Source organism: Danio aesculapii, chromosome 22, assembly GCF_903798145.1.
Source record: "Danio aesculapii chromosome 22, fDanAes4.1, whole genome shotgun sequence".
Lineage (NCBI taxonomy): Eukaryota > Metazoa > Chordata > Actinopteri > Cypriniformes > Danionidae > Danio > Danio aesculapii.
The window spans coordinates 36,491,866-36,514,267 of record NC_079456.1 but is presented as its reverse complement, the minus strand read 5'-3'; the positions used below and the strand labels follow the sequence as shown (position 1 = coordinate 36,514,267).

At 35.0% G+C, this 22,402-nt stretch overlaps 1 protein-coding gene across 2 annotated transcripts; it reads right to left on the bottom strand.

Annotated features, from left to right (window-relative positions):
- Positions 1 to 3,307: 3,307 nt before the first annotated feature.
- Positions 3,308 to 17,205, bottom strand: pfn2b (profilin 2b). 2 transcript variants are annotated; one of them, XM_056447571.1, is made up of 3 exons: positions 16,904 to 17,200; positions 9,709 to 9,901; positions 3,308 to 5,623 (listed from the first exon to the last, which is right to left on the bottom strand). In XM_056447571.1, exons 1-3 carry the CDS (start codon positions 17,033 to 17,035, stop codon positions 5,526 to 5,528), a joined length of 423 nt encoding a protein of 140 aa, XP_056303546.1. In that variant the 5' UTR covers positions 17,036 to 17,200; the 3' UTR covers positions 3,308 to 5,525. The 2 variants fall into 2 exon arrangements, with proteins under 2 accessions (XP_056303546.1, XP_056303547.1); XM_056447572.1 differs by lacking the exon at positions 3,308 to 5,623 and adding an exon at positions 5,665 to 5,952 and having other exon boundaries at positions 16,904 to 17,205.
- Between the last annotated feature and the right edge of the window lie 5,197 nt (positions 17,206 to 22,402).

The following is a 22,402-nucleotide window of genomic DNA, read 5'->3' as shown; positions in this document are numbered from 1 at the left end:
AAGACCTGTTTACACCTAGGAGCGATTAAAGATGCAATAATGTTTTGCTTTTTGGTAAAAATCCACCATTTATTAGAAGTTGAGATTTTTGTTTGACCCCAGAATCCTGTGTGGAAATGCAGGAAATTTGGTGTCATTTTTTTTCTGTGAAATTACAGAAATATTGATGAAAAGATCCCAGTTCCACTGTTTTCGAAGAACTCAATGATTTTGTGGAATTATGAGATTATGAATTTACTAAATTGACAATTTTTTGGTGAAATTATACAAATATTTACAAAATTCCTTTGTTTTTTGCAGATTGCTTGTGTTATTACACCAGTTTCTATGACATGACACACATCTGTGCTTAATTATATACACTTCGCCATGTTATGTTATATTTGGTGATATGTATATCTATGAGCAGGAGAATTACGTGAATAGTATTATATTTCCAGCAGAAGTGTTGCCAGCTTCCACTGGTGAACGTCTCCTCTTGGAATGTAATTTGTGATTGCCAACGAAATGCCAAAATCATCTCAGACGTGTATCTGATCACGAACTACTGCATGTTTTATACGGCAAACACACACACACACACTTGTATTGACACTGACGTCACCATTTTAGTTTGATGGTTCACAGTGGAGCCGTTCTTAATCTCAGTCACTCAGAAGTGATCTTGGAAGTGTAGCTAGCTAATAACACATTGTTTATATACTGTAAGTAGGAATTAAGTTGGGGAAGTACAATAAGAGTTGGAGGGTTTTTTGATAACACAAAGTGAACTGTTACTGATGTCTTGTTGCCTTTTTAACGTTGCTTTACTGTAAATACTGTAAACCTTTCTGTTATAGAAGTCTGTATTCATTTCTGTTCATGAATAAAATATTACACCTTTCGCTGTTTTGTGTTTGCTTCCTCTAGGGCTGCACGATAGATCATTTCAGCACCGATATCACATTTATAGTTAATTATAGTTCACCAGAAGCCACACAATTGTATTTAATCACTGTATTTATATGGACTTTATATGATTTATGCAACTATACATTTCTTACTTTGAAATGTAGATATTTGGACTAGACACAAGACACAAATTCAAAGCGAAAACAAGATTTCAGGAGCCCTGATCATTACCTTAACGCAAGCAAAACCTCTTCATTTTGACATCTGATGGTGAAAACAAAACATTTTTTACTTCATTTAGCAATTTTTGGGTTATTTGGAGTAGAAACGAGACAAAATGTAAGAATTATTTTTAAAATTGAGATTATTCAATTTCCTGAATACTGTTTGTTAGACTTCCCAGAAAACCGTCAAATAGTGCTACGCAAACAATGGTGAAACTGTGTTCATAACCAGCCTGATCTCACGAGAAAACGTAGCTAATTCGTACAAGTTCGGTCGTATGAAAACGTACGATTTTAAAAAGGAGGCGTGGCATCCAACCCCACCCCTCATCGTCATTGGGGGATGAGCAAAACAAACTAAATTGTACAAATCAAATTGTACAAATTCATATGAATTAGCCACCAACTCAAAGTTACGAATTGCATTGAGATTGTGCTGTCATATTGCAATATTTAAATAAATTTAAAAAAAAAAAAAAAAAAAATGCAGAAAAACTAAAGATCACAATCTCAGCTTTTTCTAATATCGTGCAGCCCTAGTTTCCTCAATCTAATCTTTTAGGAAATTCGCAGCAGGCTAAGTTTATAAAAACTTAAGGAGACTGCAGAAATTAAAATGTTAGTTCAAATATTCGTTATGTTGTGTAAAGCGCTCACTATTTTTAGTTTCATTTTTTGTTTTTCGAATACTTTGAACTGTCAAAATTTTTCCCATTTCAACTTATTCCATTTTAACGTGCAGAAGCAGGTTTAGGAAAGGTTTAATTTATTATTTGCATTTGATAATCCACAGCCGTATTTCACCTTATGACAACGTTTCCATTTTTGGATTTTCAGATATTCTTACTGATTTGAGTTATTTTCACCTTAAAATATTCCAGATTTATTTTCCTTCAAAAGTAATGGTTTTCCCCAAGTGTCTGTGTTAATTTCTGTTCATTAATAACATCACATCTTTTTTTTTAATCATTTCTTTATCATTTCCGCAATCTTTTTGGAAAGCAGCAGCAGGGTTGCGTTTTTCAAGAGTTCCCACTTAGCTATTGCTTGATACTAATTGCAGGTTTGGCATGCAGTCCCAAGAGAGAACCCTTGGAGATACTTGAGCCCAGTGTTCCTGCCTGGTCATAGAGCATATAGAAGGGGGACCGAGAGATCAGGTAGGGGGAGATGGGGAATTCTTCCAAAACAAACATAACGGAAGTAAAACAAAGCCCGCTATTTATTGAAGGCCTGGATTCACCTGATTGTGATGCGGGACCAGCTGAGATCAATCTTAGCACATGAACCTCTCGAAATGAATCTCCACAAGGTAAAGGAAAAGTTGGTTTTCTCAATCTTTTTAGAAAGCAGCAGCAGGTTAAGTTTATAAACTTACACCATTTTACTTATATTTTTTTAATACTTTAAAATGTCACACATTGCCATCCATTTTTATGTGCAAAAATGGCCGTAGCTAAAGCTTTATTATTTGCATTTGATAGACCACAGGCATATTTTCACATGATTTACAGACATTTTTTGTTGATTTTAGAGTTATCACCTTAAAATATTCCAGATTTATTTGGCTTCAAAAGTAATGGTTTTCCCAAGTGGCAAACTTAAATTCGACCAACTTAAAGTTCTTTATACATGTACCAAAAACATTAGTAAACAAATACATGTTAAATGTCCAAGTCTATAATATACCATTACAGTTATAGTTTCTTCAACTACGAAATTAGGGCTGGTGATTAAAATAAATAATAATTTCTGTATTTGTTAACCGAACACCATTGCCAACAACAACTCTGTGTGAAGCGCTATGGAGTGGCTGCTGAGTGCGCATCTTGGAAAGTTTGTCGTTTGTCGGCGCGACTTGCTTTTGATCCACTAATAAAACTATTTTCCTTAGTAATGTTGGTAAATTAAAGTGGTAAAATAAATTAAACCCTATAAATGTTCCTAAATAAACAAATATTTAATAAATATGACACCGAACGATTTAAATTTATTCCAACGAATCCCCCAGCCCTAACAGAAATAACAAAATAGCTAAAGGTTGTGCAGAACAGGACACTTGGTCAATTTTGCACCAACAGTCCATGATGATCATAATCTGGTTTTCCTTTTGTAAATCTTTTTTTTTTTTGTGAGGGGGGGGGCATAAAAAAAAAAAAACCATCAAATAAACAAATGAAACAGACAAATAATTTGGTTGGAATAGATTTATTTCATCTGTCTGTAAACAAGGTGGTGAAATTAAATGTATGGCATTTCTTGGTTTATGCGTATGAAATCAGACGGTGTCCAAGATAAAGTAGAGGGGAAAAGAAGAGGTTTTGACAAACATCCCAGAACATTTGATCCCAAAACCCCTGAACAAAAGACACAGAATAATCCGGAAAGCTGTTTGAATCAATAACAACAGATCCTCTCGACATTATGGCACAGGACACACGTTATGATTGGAGTGTCACACACTTATTCAACATTTGGACTTGATAAAACAGCAGACAGTTTAACCAATGACAAAATCCAAGGCAATTTTGTTTTCCATGTACGGTAAATTCAAGTCTTGATAGAGCTGACAAAACCAGACGCTAGTGTTTCATTGGTAGTGCGTAAAAAACCCCCAAGGAGTGACAAAAATTGGTCCGACGGACAAAACCTCAAGCGTATACACTGGGGAAGAGCAGGTTGTGAAATGGGAAAGTTTAAAATACATTATATAAGCTAGCTAAGTAAGTGCAATGAAGGAATGTACATGAACATTCAGTTTCTGTGGCTGATGGGGAAAGAAAAATCATAATAAAATGCTACCGTAGCCCAATGGCAACAGAGTATAGCACTCAACCTCCTGATTAATGGCCGTTCATGATGAAGGGAAGGAATATTATCATTCAGGTAGAGCTTGAGCACCAGTAGACTCCATATTTAATTGGGTTTTGTCTACTAAATATGCCGTCCACCATAACTCGGATCCATTCAGTAGGCTCAAAAATATGCATACAGACAAACATTCCCAGATTTGGTCTAAAAACGAAAGCTGTTGGTAGTATAAATGCAGTGCAGCTCAACTTAATGTATACCCAATATTTGACTTAAAAATCCCAATTAATACATGCTAGTGATAGCAAAGTAGTGCTAAAGAGTCAAAAATGTGACGACGTACTTTGGGTAATTCAAATAAATGGATATTTGTAGGAGTAGACGCCATATTTAAATGAAAAAAAAAAAAACAAAATCAAGCAGTTAAATTAGGCATCCACACTGACTTGGGCTAAACCTGGCACAGATTTGGTCTAGAAATGAGGGCTGATGGGTGTAAAATGCACAAAAATCGATTTATTTAGTGTTAATGAATTGATGAAGTGTATTTTTTCGATATTTAACATGGTCCACCATGACTAGGATACATTCAGTATGCTCAAATACAGTCAACCTTTTGGGCTAATGGTTAATAATGCTCACAAATCCCAATGGTCACCCAACTAGAACACTAAAAATCCTAAATCAATGGATGCTTGCGATAAATAGAAAGAATACAAGCCAGGTAGTGCCAAAAGCACCAATGGAAAACATGATATGGATTTTCAATTTTTTGTATTTAAATTGATAAGACGACCTTGTTTAATTCATTAATCATGTTGTCCACCCTGACTAGTGTCTATTTAATAGGCTTAAAGCCATATATACAGTCGTCTTTTTGCAGTTTTAATCTAGTAAGTCAGTGCTAACAGGGGAAAAAAAAAACTTTAATAAATCTGCAACCCATAAACCAAGGGTCAACTATACCTCCTAATAGACGTTGAAAAGGGGAAGGAATATTAAATAATTGTTCTGGTAGAGCCGAATTGTAACTCTTTAACCCAAAGTTGGTCAAATTTTCTCAGCGCTGACATCATATTTAATGTTTTATCCAATAAATGTGGTCCGCCCTAACTAGGACTTTAAGAGAAGTTTGAAAATATGCATAGAGTTGACCTTTAGGATTTAAAACAAGACGACATCTGATAGGGAAAAACTACCTGCAGCCCAAATCCCAATAGACAAACCCAACTAACCAGATTATATTGATGACTGGCTATGAGGAAAACAGAAATTTGATAGTGCAGACGCCATATTTAACCATTCCTGTTCATTAAATGTGTCGTCCACCCTAACTAGTGTGCATTCAACAGGATTTGAGATATGCGTACAAACGACTAGTCGCCCTTTGTAAATCAACTAAACACCCAAGATGAAGTCTTTACGCTAATGTTTTACCATGTTGTTTCACAATGAAACTGTAGTGCTGAACACTATTGGATATAAGGGGGGGGGGGGGGGGTACAGAAATAAAGGAAGAATTTGAATCCAATAGACGGAGCAAATCTCATCAAAAGAGGTTAGCAGTGGTAAGAATGAGCAGCTAGGTTGGGAGGTGTATTAATATCCAGCTTTCCTCAGGTATTCAGCCATAGAATGTGCTTTCTTGTTGAGCATCCCTCCATGGATACCTTCCTTGCCCGTGACCATAATCAACGCTGGAGTACAAGGAAAAAAATAGGAACAAAAATCAACACTTGAGGGGGAAAGAGAAATGCTTTCCCAACTTAAAATTGGTTGACAAGATTCATTACCCTTCCTCCTTGCCATTACAATGTCCAAAAACTAAAATACATTTCAAGAGGGTGGAGAAAAAAAAAATTCACAGCTTAACTTGGGAACGTACGTGACCTTTTTTACTTTTTGTACTAAAGAAAAAAATAAATTATCTAAAAGCCTGAATCTCTCAAGTATTTTGCCATTGAAAATGCCTTCTTATTCAAGCCGCCTCCATGGACCCCTTCTTTTCCCATTACAAGAACCAAGACTGAAAGAAAAAGACAGAGAAAGAGTTAAGAGGACAGGGGAAAAAACAACAGCTCTGGAAAAAAGCCAAACCAAGATCAACACCGCCAGACAGGAAAAGAATGAAAAGCAGAAAATAGATCAAGATCTACACATGCAGAGGAAAGATCTCCACTGGATTCTGTTAACCATTTTAATAACATTATTAGAAAAGATTAATTTTTTCTATTTAAATGCCATGTTATATTTTCTATAAAGATACAGAAAATCTATTGCCTTTTACCAGTTTGAACATAAAAATATATACTGTATTAAAATAGTATGACTAATTACTGCTAAATCACTAATAAATGCATTTAAAAAGTCATAAAAAAAATAATAATAAAAAAAAGGATAAATGGTTGTCAAGATTTTACTCGCACAAGAAAAAAAAAAAAAAAAAAAAAAAAAAAAAAAAAAAATCACGCTTATTATTATTATTATTATTATTATTATTATTATTATTATTATTATTAAACGCTGCAGGCCTTTAAGGGTGCTTTCACACCAAGACGTTTGTTTCGGAACCTGTTATTTGCAGAGTTATCGTGATTCGTTTGGCATGCGATACCCTGAAAGAGGTGGTCTTGACTTGATTGAAACTAACTCTGGAGCAGATGGATTGTAGTGAGAAAGCAATAAAAATCTGTGTATTAAGGTTATGTAGGCTAATAACCATATATACGTCTGTATAAAGGGAGACAGTAGAGCGGGATGTCATTTCTACAGTTAAATGTGCATTTGATGTCGAATATGAAAATGAAAGCATGCTGAATTACCGAGTGCTGATTATCTGTTAGGAAAATTGACAGAAATCACCCTCTGATCATTTTCATATTTAAATCTTATGATTGTGTTTTAGGCTTATCGTTTTGTTTGTGCACCTCGAAGAAAGCTCAACATTGATCTGCTTCATCAGGTGACTGTCTTTCTTCATCTGTTATTTCTCTATAAAGTAAGTCTATAATGCAAAAAACTGGCCAATGTTTTTAATAGATTGATAGATCAAATAATCAATTTTTACAACCCTTGACAATGAGGCTATGAGAGTCTAACCGCTGCCATTTATATTTGGTGACAATGTCTGTGGGTGTCAAAATTAAAAAAGTGCACCTTTTTGTAGATGTCTCAATACTCAACATCATAAATTTAAATAACAGTGACAGGCGAGCGTAATGTGACTCTGAAAAATAAACCTGAAACTCTGATTAAAATGTACGTTTACTCGCACGACTTGTTTTAACCATTTTGTTCCATTTAGAAACTTTGCCATGTGAAAGCGAACTGTACCAAGAACAAAAATCGTACCAATTTAATCCCCGTTTCGGAACAAAACATGATCTACACGTGTGAAAGCTCCCCAAGAAATAGCCAAAACAACTTGGCTTAACTAGAAATGCAATGAAGACCTGCAGCCACATCTCTCAGCCAATCAGAGGGTTTTCAGGCGTATTAGTGAGCAAATACAAAATTTTAGAAGTGCGATTTCTGGAAAAGCTTCAAGGTGTTAGAAACAGATTTCAGCATGTGAGGGTTTCAATTCGTCGCTGGATCAAGTCAGAAAAGCAGGTTTAGTTTGTCTCAACATGCCATGAAGTAGAAGAAAGAGTGCTTTATTTCAGGAAAAAAGGAAATCCTCTCGCATCTTCAAGAGTGACAGATTAGCCGAAAAATGCATGCAAGTGAGAATTAATCGACACGCACTTCAACTCTGAGAGATTGAGGGGAAAAAAATAATAATAAAATCACTTATGTTGCCAATTGTTTTTTTTTTTTGCCTTTTGACGGTCAAAGAAATGCTTGGGTCATATTTCAACCACAAAATAGGGTAGAGATTTAAGGCCTTATGCAGAATATAGGTCAGATTAATCAGGAAAATATGGCTTTTTTTCTTAATTCAATCAGCATTAACGAATTAGATGTGTATGTGCAAGTAGCTAAATGTTGTGAAACACGTCACAGTGAACTTTCCTCTTAATCTAGTCTTATACATAACATTGGTCAAATATGACGGTGATTCAGGAGAGAAATTAACACTTGGAATGAGAACGCGAGTAACTTAGTGTATTGGTGTGGTGTCAAACAGCTTTAGTTTTGACTGAAGGCAGGCACGAGGACCAAAACACGGAAATAAGTCCAGTGGTTTAACCATTATAGTAGCCTCCATTGTATGCATTAGTGTTGTGATGCTGGAGTTTCTAACTTCGATATGATGCCTTAAAATATCAATAGTCAATACTAGGGCTGAAAATATTGTTTGAGCAATGCGTGTATTCGCAATCGCCACGTCGCAGAAGAGGAATATATATATTTTTTTAATTATACAAATGACCATTTTGTTTAACATTTGTTTAATTTCTGTGCTTGAATTAGGGGTGTTGTGATGCTATTAATTCATGTTATGAAACTACACCAGCTGAAGTATCACGATACCAAGTAGTATTGTGATGGTGTAAATTCATAACTCAAGTTATAAAGAAAAGTTATAATTGGCCTATTTTAAGTTATAATTCTCTTACTGAAATGTATTATTTGTACGTCACCACCTAAAATTTATTTTGTAGATAACAGAGCAAAAAAAAAAAAAAAAAACACATTAAGATAAGACAAATTATACCAAATGAAATTGGTTACAAATGGAGCATTTTTCCAACACAGGCTTTATGAAGTGGTTAAAAATCGTCTCAAATGTTTCCCGATGCTATTTTGGGTAGACAGACCATTTATGATGATACTACCATTAACAAACTACAGCAGCACCACCAGTATTTTGGTGTCATAGTATCACGATAGTACCATAGTACCGTTAAACCGTGCAACCCCAACTCAAATATGGTTTGACTTCACAGAAAATAAAGTGCTGCTTATTTACCTTTTGTTTTTGCGGTCATATTTATATATGCGTTTAATTTCTTATATTTTTTGCATAGAAAAAGACTTTATCATCTCAGTCGATCTAAATGAAATCTTCCCAAACAGATCAATTCAAATCATTGGGTGAAATGATATTCATATTGCAGCAAAATAATCGCAATGTCAGATTTTTCTAAATATCTTATAGTCGAAACCATTTGAAGCTGCAATTTGTAAACTACTTATGCAGGGGTGTTCGTTGGTAATGGTTTAATCACACATTGTGCTATTGAACTAATAAGTCTAAGGGAGATTATGGTAGGCCACATATATTAACTTTAAAAATTTAGATAAGACGGTCTCATCTAAGATTAAGTCAAGATGACTTCAAATTACCTGAAACCTAAGATTGGTGCGAACTAAATTGAAATTTAACTGGCTATTCAGCTAATCCAGCTTCATGTCAGAGTCTCTATGCTTTTGTTTATGATTAATAGGTGCTACTACAGAAATAAGTAGGGTACAAAGCGGTAAAAGTATGGTTTAAAAAAATATGTATATTGACCTGGATGAAATATGACCAAGGCATTTAATAATTAAAAACCTTTTTCCCTTTCTTCTTCAATGCTTCAAGCATTTACTTGCTTTGTCTTACATTTTAATAAAAAAAAAAAATAAATAATAATAATAATAATAATAATAATAAATATAGATATAAGTTTATGAAAAGTGATTTCATGACCAAATAGTTAGAATGCATGAACAGTGTATATATTAAGGAAAGGATGGCATCTACAGTCCTATGATCCACCCATCACTAATAAATAAAACCCTATGATTGTAACTAATGAAGGATAATTGCGATAAAACAAGAAAGCGGGGTTACTTTTGGTGGCTTTGCCAACAGCGATGTTGTAGGTTGGCTCTCCTCCTTGACTCTTTGTCCTGATGTCCATCGTCCAGTCACCGTCCGTTGTCAGATTGTCCCGAATAACGGAGCACTTCTTTGAACCTAAAGTCAGGCCATTGGTGAAGAAACTCTCTCGGTCTTTGCCTACGAGTACATCGATTTCTGTGGGCTGAGGAGATGGGAAAACATGAATTATAATTCTTATACTACGATTAGCAAACCTAAAGCCACTGTTTAGATGTTGCATTTCAGACATTAGTCAGATTTTTGTCCTGAAACAGGGCCTGTATGTAGCACTAGCTTCTTACACATCTCATTCAAGGCCTTCAGATGTGTTTTGATGTGTTTTATTTACTGTTTTAGCTGTGAAAAGTCATTCAGAAACTATAAAGCATGCAAAAATGGAACTATTTAGGTGGTGCGTTTATTTGAAAATAAGAGATTGCCTTAGGATGTTCATTAGACAATCAGAATCCAGCATTTACTGTAGTACAATATTAATGAATAGTTGTGGGTAAGTGCAGTAAAAGATTTGATAACCTGCAGACATGTGGAGCCTGGTGTTGTGCACTTTGAACATGTAACTAAAGTCACACACAGATATGGAATTTGGCGTTATACAAGGAAGTAGATATCCAATGAGTTTACAAAGAAAACTAAATACAGTGAATTCCTAATTGTTTTTACAAAATCTTCACTGCGGCTTCACATGTTGATCTCCCTTTCCGCAAAATCATTTATGATTTACAACTCAAATGTTCATACTGCTGATATATTGTTTTAAGGGTTTTCACTTCCTGACAAAAGTCTTGTTGCCTATTCAAGTTTTATGAACAAATAATAACTTGACTTCTAGTTGATCATTTGGTATCAGAAGTGGCTTATATGAAAGACAAAGGCCTCTAGATTATGCTCTTTACCAAAATAAAACAGGATCATGCCTTGATTTTGAATGATTTCATTAGGACAGTAAGGTCTGACTCTGCTTAGACTAAAGTCTGGTCACTGAAGCTTCAATAATGTCCAGTATAGAATATGTGCTCATGCTGCAGTGGAAACAGAATGAATATTGTGTCTGACTCCATCATGAGCTTGGAGGACTGCATCCATACATCTCTGACATGACTCAAATCACTGATTAATAAAGTCATCTGGAATGGCAAAGAAAGCCTTCTTGCAGGACTCCCAGAGTTCATCAAGAGTCTTTGGGCTCATTTTCAATGCCTCCATCTTACTGCAGAAATGCTTAATCATGTTCACACTTGGTGACTGGGCTGGCCAATCCTGGAGCACCTTCTTTGCTTTCAGGAGCTTTGATGTGGAGGCTGAAGTATGAGAAGGAGCGCTATCCTGCTGAAGAATTTGCCCTCTCCTGTGGTTTGTAATGTAATGGGCAGCTCAAATGTCTTGATACCTCAGGCTGTTGATGTTGATCATCCACTCTGCAGATCTCTCGAACGCCTCCATACCGAATGTAACCCCAAACCATGATTTTTTTCCCTTACCAAACTTGACTGATCTCTGAGAGAATCTTGGTCCATGCTGGTTCCAGTAGGTCTTCTGCAGTATTTGTGATGATTGGGATGCAGCTCAACAGATGATTCATGGGAAAAACCAACCTTCTGCCACTTTCCAAATGATCAACTAGAAGTTATTTGTTGCGCTTATAACTGGAATCGACGACAAGACTTGTCAAGTAGTGTATACTACAGAAAAACATCTCTGCATGCGACAAACTCATGGAAAGTATGAAAAGATATTAATAGTAATTTAATTTAACTGACTGACAGCAACATGCATCAAATGATAAGGAAAGAAAAAAAAATACTATAGACTAACAAAGTAATGTCAAAATGTCAGTAGTAAGCTGAGCCACTAGGCAAACAAAAACTATTTAAAAGGGTAAATTGCAGCAATGTTAAATAAAATCCATAAGGAATTTGCTAAATATCATCTGTAGGCTAGAAGAAAAGAGATTTACAAATTCAAATAAATCTCCCATCATTAACTCACAAGCCCAAACGAGTTTTATTAAAAGCAAATGTCGTGAAAGTGGACTTGTTAATCAAAAAATAAATAAAAATTAGGTTTTTGAAAATTAAAAACAGTTTAGCAAAATAAATTACCAATCATGCAGCCTCCCAACAGTCACAGTACAACTTTTATATCTGCAAGATTTCCTTCAAGTTAAACAGACTTTAATCCAACGCAAGGTTTTAAATCTCATATATCAAAATAACAGCACGCAAATTACTTTGGCTTATTACATATTAAGCTATGCAATGGTATCACACTTCAGATTATAAATAGTAAAAAAAAAAAAAAAAAAAAAAAAGAAAAAAAAAAAAGGTACAATTAAAAAAGGGGACATAACACTTTGAGTTATTATATTTCAATTTTACATTTACTCCAATGCTTGATCGGTATACTTTCACCGAACATATCAAGTGCTCTAGTTTAATCATTAAACAAAAACAGAAGTGTATTTTTAGAGTCCTCTGAAACGTTCAATGGATATTTCTGGAATATGATGAAGGTGATTTAAGACCATCATCCTTAAAAGGAGCTTCTGTAAGACGACGGTGAGAAATTTTCAGCCAAACCCTTAAACTAGAAGCATTAATCATGACAAACAACGGTTTTATGTCAAACACAGATCAAGTCTGAACGTGTAGTTTCCCCCCCCCCATGTATTTTTTTTTATTGGTTGCTTGCTCTGACTGCATAGCTTTGTTCGTTCTGGCTGCGTTTCTCATGGTTTACCCTGAGGTCAAACCACATAAAACTGAAAGCAGCTCAACACTGAGGATTCAGGAGCTGGTGTTATTTCCAGCAAGATTTGGAAGCGTTTGTTTGGTGACAAACAGAGTCTGAAGCTTAACTTCACTTCTAGCCATGCATGAGTTTAAAGGCATTATACAGGAAACTCAGGAGGCACAATTAGCTCTCTGCAAGCCAGCATGACTAACAGTGTCGGGCCTCAACAGAAGTAGTCTTACAGGTTTGGGATGACGTAGCAGTAATGAGCTGGGACTAGCGGGAAACGCCTTACCACAATTTGGTTTATCTAAACCTCAGAAACTTTCATCTTTGGGAATTACTGCTAATAAGGAAGTTGGCAAACACCACCTTTCCCAATCTCACTGCATAGCGGAAAGGCAATGAATGCACTGATATTCCACAGCCAAGCAAATTAACTTTAAAAATGTACAGAAAAATTAGTTTACTCAACAGTAAAGTTTACACTTCATTGTGCGCACATTCTCTTTTAAATGCACAGTTTAGCACATCTTGGGTGTTTCAATCAAGCTTTTAATGCGATAATTTAAAAGAGTGCATAAAAATAGGTAAACACATAGCTTTTTTTAATAACAATGATGTCAAATTAATTTATTAACAAGAATGCGGTCAAGATGATCCCAGTCAACACTAATAAAAATTGCTGTATTTTGCATGCCTGGCACTAATATTGGGATTTTATTTTGTGAACAATTGTATATTAATCCTGTAGCCCACCATTGCATGTTTATCAATACCAAATGCACACATTAAAAAGGACTCATTTAACTTTGTAGATTATGCAGACTTCAATATTTTGATTAATTTGCCACCAAAATGTCAGAATGAATAATTTTGTTGTTTTTAGTTGACAGTAGCGTTGTGCAACAAGAACCGCACCTCAGAAAGCACCAGACTTTGAATACTCAATTAGTCAATGGGTGCCAAACCAGCATTCTTCAAAATATCTTGCATTGAACAGAAGAAAACTCAAAAGGTTTAAGAGCCACATGGAGTGTAAATTACCTATTTTAAAATATTTCAGTGAACTAACTTTTAACATCAGCATCTAAACTCATTTTCATGACCACAGGAAGCATACAATGCCTGCACACACTGCCTAATATATGCACATGATTGTTTTTGCATACTACAGACTACAAAAAAACAAAGTAAAATCTGCCACAGCTGCAGCAGGAGCAATATTACAGAACAGGACCTGTAGACACTCCCTGTGCAAGCAGGTGGTCATGTTGGAAGTTACCTAACCAAGGACTATTTTCAGACGCTCTATAATATTGTGTCTGCTGCAGCCATCGTACAGTCAGTTCTTTGATTTATGCTGGAATGAAAGGTCTAAGCTGATGTTTTCTATGAATTCAAAATGTTCCGAGCAAAATAATAAATACATTTTATTGCAGAGTACAAGATCTGTGATTGGCCAGCTTGTATACTTTTGACAAGTGTGGGCGGGGCAACACCGGGGCCACCAGTGATTAACAAATCTAAAGTCCACTGAGGAGCACCGGATATAATTTGATTTTGTTTATTTTATGATCAAAGTTGTTGAACATTTGCCAGTTCCTGCCTTTTTCCTTTGTTGAATGAGTATGAGTTTTAACTTGTTACAGTTGCATCACACTCATTTCTGGTGTACACTCAAAACACTGGTGAAGAAACTCAAAACAATGAACATTGAATCTCTTCTGAATTTTTATAGCAGAGAAACGGGTGCATGAAATGCTCAAATGGGCTACATGCAGAGGCTATGCTATGGTCATCAGTGCACCAATCTCACTGCTGTTTACCGAGTGTAACAACAGACACATGAGCATTTCAGAGTCACATCGATGAGCTGGTTTGTCTACAAGCGACCCGCTGATGAATCACGACTTTAAATCACTCCAGTGTCCTTGTATCTGTGGTTACACTCAGTAAACAGCGGCGAGTTCGGTAAACTGATGACCGTCACAGCCAATTACGGTCATTTCTGTTGAGCACGTGAACACAATGGCAAATGAGCGCAGTTTAAGAATGTGTTTAGTAGCACTCAAACGTTAGCGAGAAATGAGACGTTTTAAAGTTTCAGTATCGACTGGTGCCGAATTCCATTATTGTGACAACCCCAATACAAGGGGAGTAATGTTTCGAGCACACTGGCTCTTCATCAGCTGGTGTGATTGAAACGTTACGCACTTGTATCAGCCTCTAATTTAATTAATTGTCATTTTGGAGCTTTGACGTTGACGTCTTTTTAAATATACATTTTTTTGCCGTTTGGCTGAGCACTCATTTTAAGTGATGTGCATGCTTTTCTGCATTTTTCATAGCTTATTTATTAATAATAGTGTGAAAGATTCAGCAATTCTATCAACAAGAACATTTGATGGTCATCTGCCTAAACTTATTAATTATCCAACCAGCATGATTTAGGAGAGCAGAGTTTGTATTTTGATGAATGCAAGTCAAAACAAAACTTGCTGAAACTACATTCATTTTCCAGAGCAACTGTGATATCTGGAATTAATTTATTTTATTTCTTAGACAAACTTTCTTTACTTGTTATAGGACTATAAGATGTATTGCAGTTTGAAAAAGTCAAGGTTTTTAAATAGCCATATATTCTGCTATACCGTTCTTAAGGTATGTGTAAGATTTTTTTTTTTTTATTAAATATTAGTGCGACAGTACCTCCAGCAGAAGATATACAAAGATGCTGCTTTATACTCTAAAGAAATCAGTGTTTTAGAAACTGAAGACATCAGAAGTTAATGATTCATTTGAATTCTTTAGCGTGACAAGTTTACTGCCCTTAAACATTATAAATGTTTCTCGAAATAAAATATATTCTGTTCAAAATGAGGAAATTGTTTTTTTACCCAGACATTTAAAATAAGAATATATTTTAGAGCAGTAAATCACAATACCATGAAACAGTGATAATTTATCCAAGGTTATCACAGTCAGAATCTTACACCAGCCCATCCCTAACCTGTTCCCAAATCTGTAAAAATGAGGTTTACATAAATCACCAACCCTACAGGCAAAACAGCCATTAAAAGCTGCCTATTAAATAAGAGCAAATTTAAGATGTAATAAGGCAGTTATTAAATTACAAGGTTAAACATTTTCAAGGTGTAATTATCCCCCATTGAGGTAAAGTTGGTTTTATATTCACACATTGGTTCAGTGACAAGCTCCCTATATAGTTTACCATGCTACTTTGAACATTCTGTCCGAAAATTACCAACCAACATTAGCACTATTTATTTGACTGGAAATGTTGTACTTTGATAGTTATTAGCTGCTAAAATGGTTCCACTATTTTATATTTACAACAATAATTTTAACTATATTATTAAAAGGAAAAAGTCTGAATTTGTGAACATAAATTTAACTTTACCTTAATATATCCCCACCCTTCACTTGTTCAAACCCTGTTTGAGTTTTACTTCAGTTAAACAAAAGAAAATTGGGGGGAAATTGTTTAATTTGGTAGCCATTGACTTAAGTAATTCCTCTACTATGATGAAAAGTGCAATTACATTTCAAATTTCTTGAGAACAATCCAGAAAGGTTTGAATAAACGTGAGGGCGAGTAAATTGATTTTTTTTATGGCTGAGCTTCCCCTTTAACACCCATTTATGGAGCGCCATCTTGGACAACAGGAAGAGAGCTGGAGCGGCGTGTTTTCCGTATTCTAGAATGATCTTACGCACATTCCGCGGGTGAATGACGCGCACGTTCCCGCGTACAAGTGCATGTGCGTAAACTGGCGATTATCAGATATGACCGGTTGATCAAATCGGCATTTTTTACAATAAACCATCCTTTTCTTTTAGACTGAAAACACCCTTCCTTTAAAACACTGTAAAATATTTAACATCTTCAAGACGCTCAACACTTGATATTTAAGTGCATGAATCTGAAATCGACTACAAAAAGCCAAGTTAACCTTGACGATCTAACATGGTATTTAACATTAAAAATAAAAGAATATTCAGCTTGAAATCATGAGAATGGCTTATAAATGTATTGTAGTCAGCAATACATAAGCCGAGGGCCTGGATTTCTTATAAAGAGGCTGACAGGTTAATCGAAACGCTGGACGTGTGCCTATAACCTTAAAAGCTGTCTACGAATACAGCATACAAGCAGCATGTTAGCGCGCTTATAATCAAATTCGCGCGCTATAAAATAACTTGCGGTTTAAAATTTTGAAATGAAGTACGTTTTCTTTATGTCCGTTGGTTTCAAACTGACACCAGTACTGAGGCGCATTATAGTCCGCGCCTATGCGCTGTCTACTTAGGCAGCTTACTAGTTCCTGAACCACATCCACGGGCTAAATACAAATAAAATACGAAGAGTAAATTAAAAACACTTATTTACCGTAATGTGTAAGAATGTTCCCCCCTCCTGCGCTCCCCAAACGTATTTAGCCTCCGCGGTGCACCCAACAATGGCGGCGTCCTGGCACGATCCGTCCGACATCAGGTTATCCACGTAGCCTTTCCACGACATGTTTGCCTTCTTCTCAAACGCACACCGGTTAACTTTCACCTTAAAGACGACGATGCGGACAGCCTGGTGCCGTTTCGATTTGAGCTCGCAGGATATCTGAATGTCCCACACGCCCCCCTTCTCTAATGTGAGTTTGAGCGGTAAAGAAAGAGTCCCGGCTGCTCCACAGGGTGTAGTCCCTCAAATATCCCTCCGCGCACGCGTGCTCAGGCTGCGGCCCATTAGCACAAAGCGAGCGCGCGGATTAATACGCGCTCTGATTGGACGGATAATGCTGGGGTGTTCAGTAGGCAGGTTATTCATCATCAGAAAGTTAGTTAAATATGTAGAACAGCTGGACGCGGTGTATATATGTTTTAATTCTAGGGACTTCTAATTAAAACGACACACTTATAGCGATATGTTATGGTTATTCACGTCAAAACATTTAGACAATTAAAAAAAAGATTTCTGGTTTGGTCACATGGTTGAAAACTATGAGAGCTTTTAACGCCTTTATCAAGAAACGGCCTCCATTTTGTTCCCTGTGGACTGTAAACAAACCCACTGATTTACGCATCGTCATTTTCATCCATTGTTCATTAATGTCCTCCGCATAAAAATAAATAAACTACAAAGTTCCTCAGCTAATTCGGTCATCGATTTATTTTAGTTTCAACACTTTAGGTCAGTCACATTGTGGTGTGGAATTAGGAAATATTGCCATTGCAAAGCCCAAGATAAAGTGCTCAGGTGAAGAGTTGAGATAGACAAACTGCTTTATAAACAACTCATTAACTTTATTTCGTATTTGAATGTGAACGTTTGTAATATCAATCACTGAAAGAGAATAATGAAACGTGATAAAATTGTGATTTTTTTTTTGACAACAACGCCAATAGTTTTGCATCGTTAATTAGCCTCTGACGAACTCTTGTGGACAAATTGTGTAACGACAAATTTAGACTGACTATCTATCTATCTATCTATCTATCTATCTATCTATCTATCTATCTATCTATCTATCTATCTATCTATCTATCTATCTATCTATCTGTCTGTCTGTCTGTCTGTCTGTCTGTCTGTCTGTCTGTCTGTCTGTCTGTCTGTCCACCTACCTACCTGTCTTATTATCTACAGTGCTCAGGATATATGATGACACCTTCAAAATTTCTTATTTAAATGAATATTTTTTTGCTTTACAATTTTATATTTGTGCATATCCATTAGATTAGTCAGTAAAAGGAAAAAAGGAGGTTAAAAAAAGAAAAAAAACTTAACGAGAAGCAAAGAATATGTACAATTTAGTTGAAATTTTGTAGTTTGTAAATTTGTTTGCATTATTTTGCATGAATTTAAATGTATTATCTTGTATTTCTAAAGATGTTTGATGACTAATATTATTTAAGTATACATCTGTTTTGTTCAAATACTCCAAAATATATGAGCACTGTATCTATCTATCTGTCCGTCCATCCATCCATCCATCCATCCATCCATCCATCCATCCATCCATCCATCCATCCATCCATCCATCCATCCATCCATCCATCCATCTATCTATCTATCTATCTATCTATCTATCTATCTATCTATCTATCTATCTATCTATCTATCTATCTATCTATCTATCTATCTATCTGTCTGTGTCTGTCTGTCTATCATTTGTTCCATCCATCCATCTCAAGAGAGAAAAAATGCAGTAGCCTTAAAATAAACATGAACACATAAACTAATATTTACAACTTTGAGTAAGCATAACTCGTTATTCCCGTTACCCAAAACAGGACTTTTTCTGATGAAAGAAAATTGCGATTTAATCAGATCCACAACTCGTAGGCCTTCAACACATTTTGTTTTTCATTTCCGTTTCCTAAGCACATAATTATGCTCATCTGCTACTCTGGCGACCTCTTGTGGATTAGGGATATAAAATTGCTTAGTTATTGATGGTAAAGAAAAAAGATCCCTGTCTATTTTTAAACCTAAAAATAACATTTAAAATGTTTACAGAATTGCATTCATGTTTATCTGACCATTATTATGCATTTCGACTAATTTGACGTTTTATCAGGATGTCTATAGAACACAACAGACTAGTTATAGTTCTGAAATGTTTTGTTTTGTTACATGCTTATAGTTTAATGGTTATGAAATATTGTCCTAAAAATAACAATATGTTCTGTATAGGTTATTATTAAAAAAAGGAATATTTTCCTAATTTTCATATTTGTTCTTAAAAAATACACTAAATGGGAACCAAAAACGCACTAGGGGAACTCTGCTATTTTGGTGTCTACATCAAATTAAATACAAGTAACTTTATATACATAAATGCAGGTGACTGCTTTGATGATTAAAAAAAATGTCAAAATAAAATGTCAAAATATGGGTAAAATTATTTTTAACAGGTTTAGGCGATTAGTTGACTTTACTTTTAAAAATTCAGTAAACCCATTGCTTTAGAAGCGATTATAGTTGACTTTACTTTAAAAGTGAGTAAACCTGTTGCTTTAAAAGAGATTAGTTGACTTTACTTAAACAAATGAGTAAGCCTGTTGCTTTTAAAAAGATTAGTTGACTTTACTTTAAAAACTGAGTAAACTCAATACTTTTAAAGCGATTAGTTGACTTTGCTTAAAGAAAAGTGAGTGAAAATGTTGCTTTTAAAGCTATTTTAGTTGACTTTCTTTTTAATTTTGAGTGTTATATTTACGCAAAAATTAATCATACTAATTCTGACCTGTATTACATGAATAAGAATAATATGTGTTCATGCTAAATTTGATATTTTTAAATGATTTTAAATGAAAAACTTGCTGTCAGATGGATTAAAAAATGCTAGAAATTATTACACTTTCTTGTTTTGATGCTTAAAACACCCCTTATATTTGACCTAAATAGTTTTAGTTAGTTTAAAAACATTTGCAAATGGAAAATTTACTCATAGAGAGTTTTACAAAGCCTTCATTACAAAAGCATAGGAATTAAAAAGCTTGAGAAGACATGCATTTCTAATGCAACACATAGAAAACTGCAGCCAATGTCAACAATTTTAAGAATGAATCGATTCGTTTCCTTGTTTTAGTTTCATAAATCCCTCCATGCCCTTTTCTGGTGTCCTCATATATGTCAGTTCAATGAACTTTTATGATACTGTAGATCTTGTTAATATAATATTATGTTTGTTTTCTGTGCACGTCAATCTGAGTATGGCTAAGAATCAAGTTGTTATTTTACTTAAAATCAACAATAAAACCCAAAGAAATCCTCCATGTTTTTTGTAGGTTTATAACACTAACCTGCAGCAAAAGTAAGTAAACCTGTTGCTTTTAAAGTGATTAGTTAACTTTACTTTAAAAGATGAGTAAATCAGTTGCTTTTTAAAGCGATTAATTGACTTTACTCAAAGAAAAGTAAGTAAACCTGTTGCTTTTAAAGCGATTAGTTAACTTTACTTTAAAAGGTGAGTAAACTTGTTGTTTTTTAAAGCCATTAGTTGTCTTTACTTAAAATAAGTGAGTAAACCTGTTGCTTTTAAAGCGATTAGTTGACTTTACTTTAAAAAGTGAGTAAACCAGTTGCTTTTTAAAGCGATTAATTGACTTTACTCAAAGAAAAGTGAGTAAACCTGTTGCTTTTAAAGTGATTATAGCGATTATAGTTGACTTTATTTTAAAAGGTGGTAGAAACAATTCTATAATTTTTGACTCTATACACCAACACAATAGATTTGAAATGAACAAGGTGTGCTTTATTTGCAGATTGTCAGCTTTAATTTGAGGGTATTTACATCCAAATCAGGTGAACGCTGTAGGAATTACAACAGTTTGCCTCCCACTTGTTAAGGGTCCAAAAGTAATTGGACAGAAAAATAATCATAAAACTATGATTAGAAAATAATTAAAACTGTTTAACTATACACTGCCCTTCAGAAGATACTTGTATGTTTAAGTTCAATTTACTATGTTCTCACCCTCAAAAACTCTTTACTTTTCACAGATTCTGAAAGGGGTTCACAGATTTTCAAGCAGAACTGTACATTGTATATCAGATTTCTATACGGGGGGTGTCCACTTTCCCCTCACAACCACAGATATCTGGCTGGGAGCTAACCAAACATCATCTAAAATTCAGAAGTAAAAAAAGTCCTGACACTGACACCATCAACAACACAAGGATTTTCTTCATGCTTAAGCCCAGATTTATCTGCATTGGCCACCCCGAGCCAGAATGAACCTGAGAGTTCTCAGAAATCCAGGAAAAAAGCAACTTCCCGTTGAGATTTTATATTTAGAGAAACTCCCTCAAACCCTTTTTATATATCTGAGAAAAAAGCTGTATGAGCTGGATGAAACCGCAGTTTGTGTTCGGCCATGAAAACAAAGACCGACTCTCTCTTTCTTTCGCTCTCTCTCTCTCTATATGCAGTACTGTGCAAAACTAGGCCACCCCCCAACTTTTAGGAGGCTAAGACTTTTGCACAAATCTATTTATCTGAAAGGTACACTGTAAAACCCAGTAAGTTTACCTAACTCAAAACATTTGAGGAAACCGATTGCAACAAAAAAATCAAGTTCAAAAAATAATCCTAATGAGTACTGTGAACTTACTTCAATTGAGTAAACAAAGCAATTTGAGCACAATAAAACCCATGAATGAAGAGAACTCAAACCAACTGAGTACTGTAAAACGCAATAAGTTTAGGCAACTCAAAAAGTTTGAGGAAACCGATTGCAACAACCATTTGAATTAAAAAACTAATCTATATGAGTACTGTGAACTTACTCCATTTAAGTTGAAGTAATGAGGTATTTAATTAACTCATTACCTTCAACACTGAGTTCAAAACTCTTTTCAAATGAGTAGAATTAACTTTCAGTCAATTCTGAGTTTACTACACTCATTTCATTTAATAAAGTTAACTGTTGGGTTTTACAGCGTACTTAACCTGCAATTTTATAGTACATAGGTGAATGAAGTGTATTTGTGTATTAAGTGTATGTGTTGTCCTGGAAGTCCTCAATGGTTGGGTTAATCTCTTCATCTCTTTGTATAAGTTGTCCTGGAAGTGGTCTATGGTGGGCATCCTCTCTTTGTGTGTGTTGACCTTGAGGTCCTTGATGGTTGGCATCATCTCTTCACAGGTCTTGGATCACATCAATGGCGCTGCACAATCTCTAGAGGCCTCAGGATGAGTATTCCAGGTGGAAATGGAGAATAAAGAAAGTGGAGGGCATTTCATCACTGTCTTTGTTTCATCAGCTGTTTTTGTCTTCCAATATGATTTCATTACATTCGCTGTGTGTTTGTGATCATTATGATGCTGAAAAATAAAACTATTACAAATTAGATGCTTTCGAGTAGGAATTACACTATGAATTAAAA

Bases quoted from the DNA above. Each gene is read 5' to 3' on its own strand.
- pfn2b (XM_056447572.1), bottom strand. From the start codon at position 17,035: ATGTCGTGGAAAGGCTACGTGGATAACCTGATGTCGGACGGATCGTGC. The intron at 9,902-16,903 runs GTAAATAAGTGT...CCATCTCCTCAG, and splicing joins GAACATTCTTACACATTACG to CCCACAGAAATCGATGTACT. The intron at 5,953-9,708 runs GTAACCCCGCTT...TTTTTCTTTCAG, and splicing joins TGTTGGCAAAGCCACCAAAA to TCTTGGTTCTTGTAATGGGA.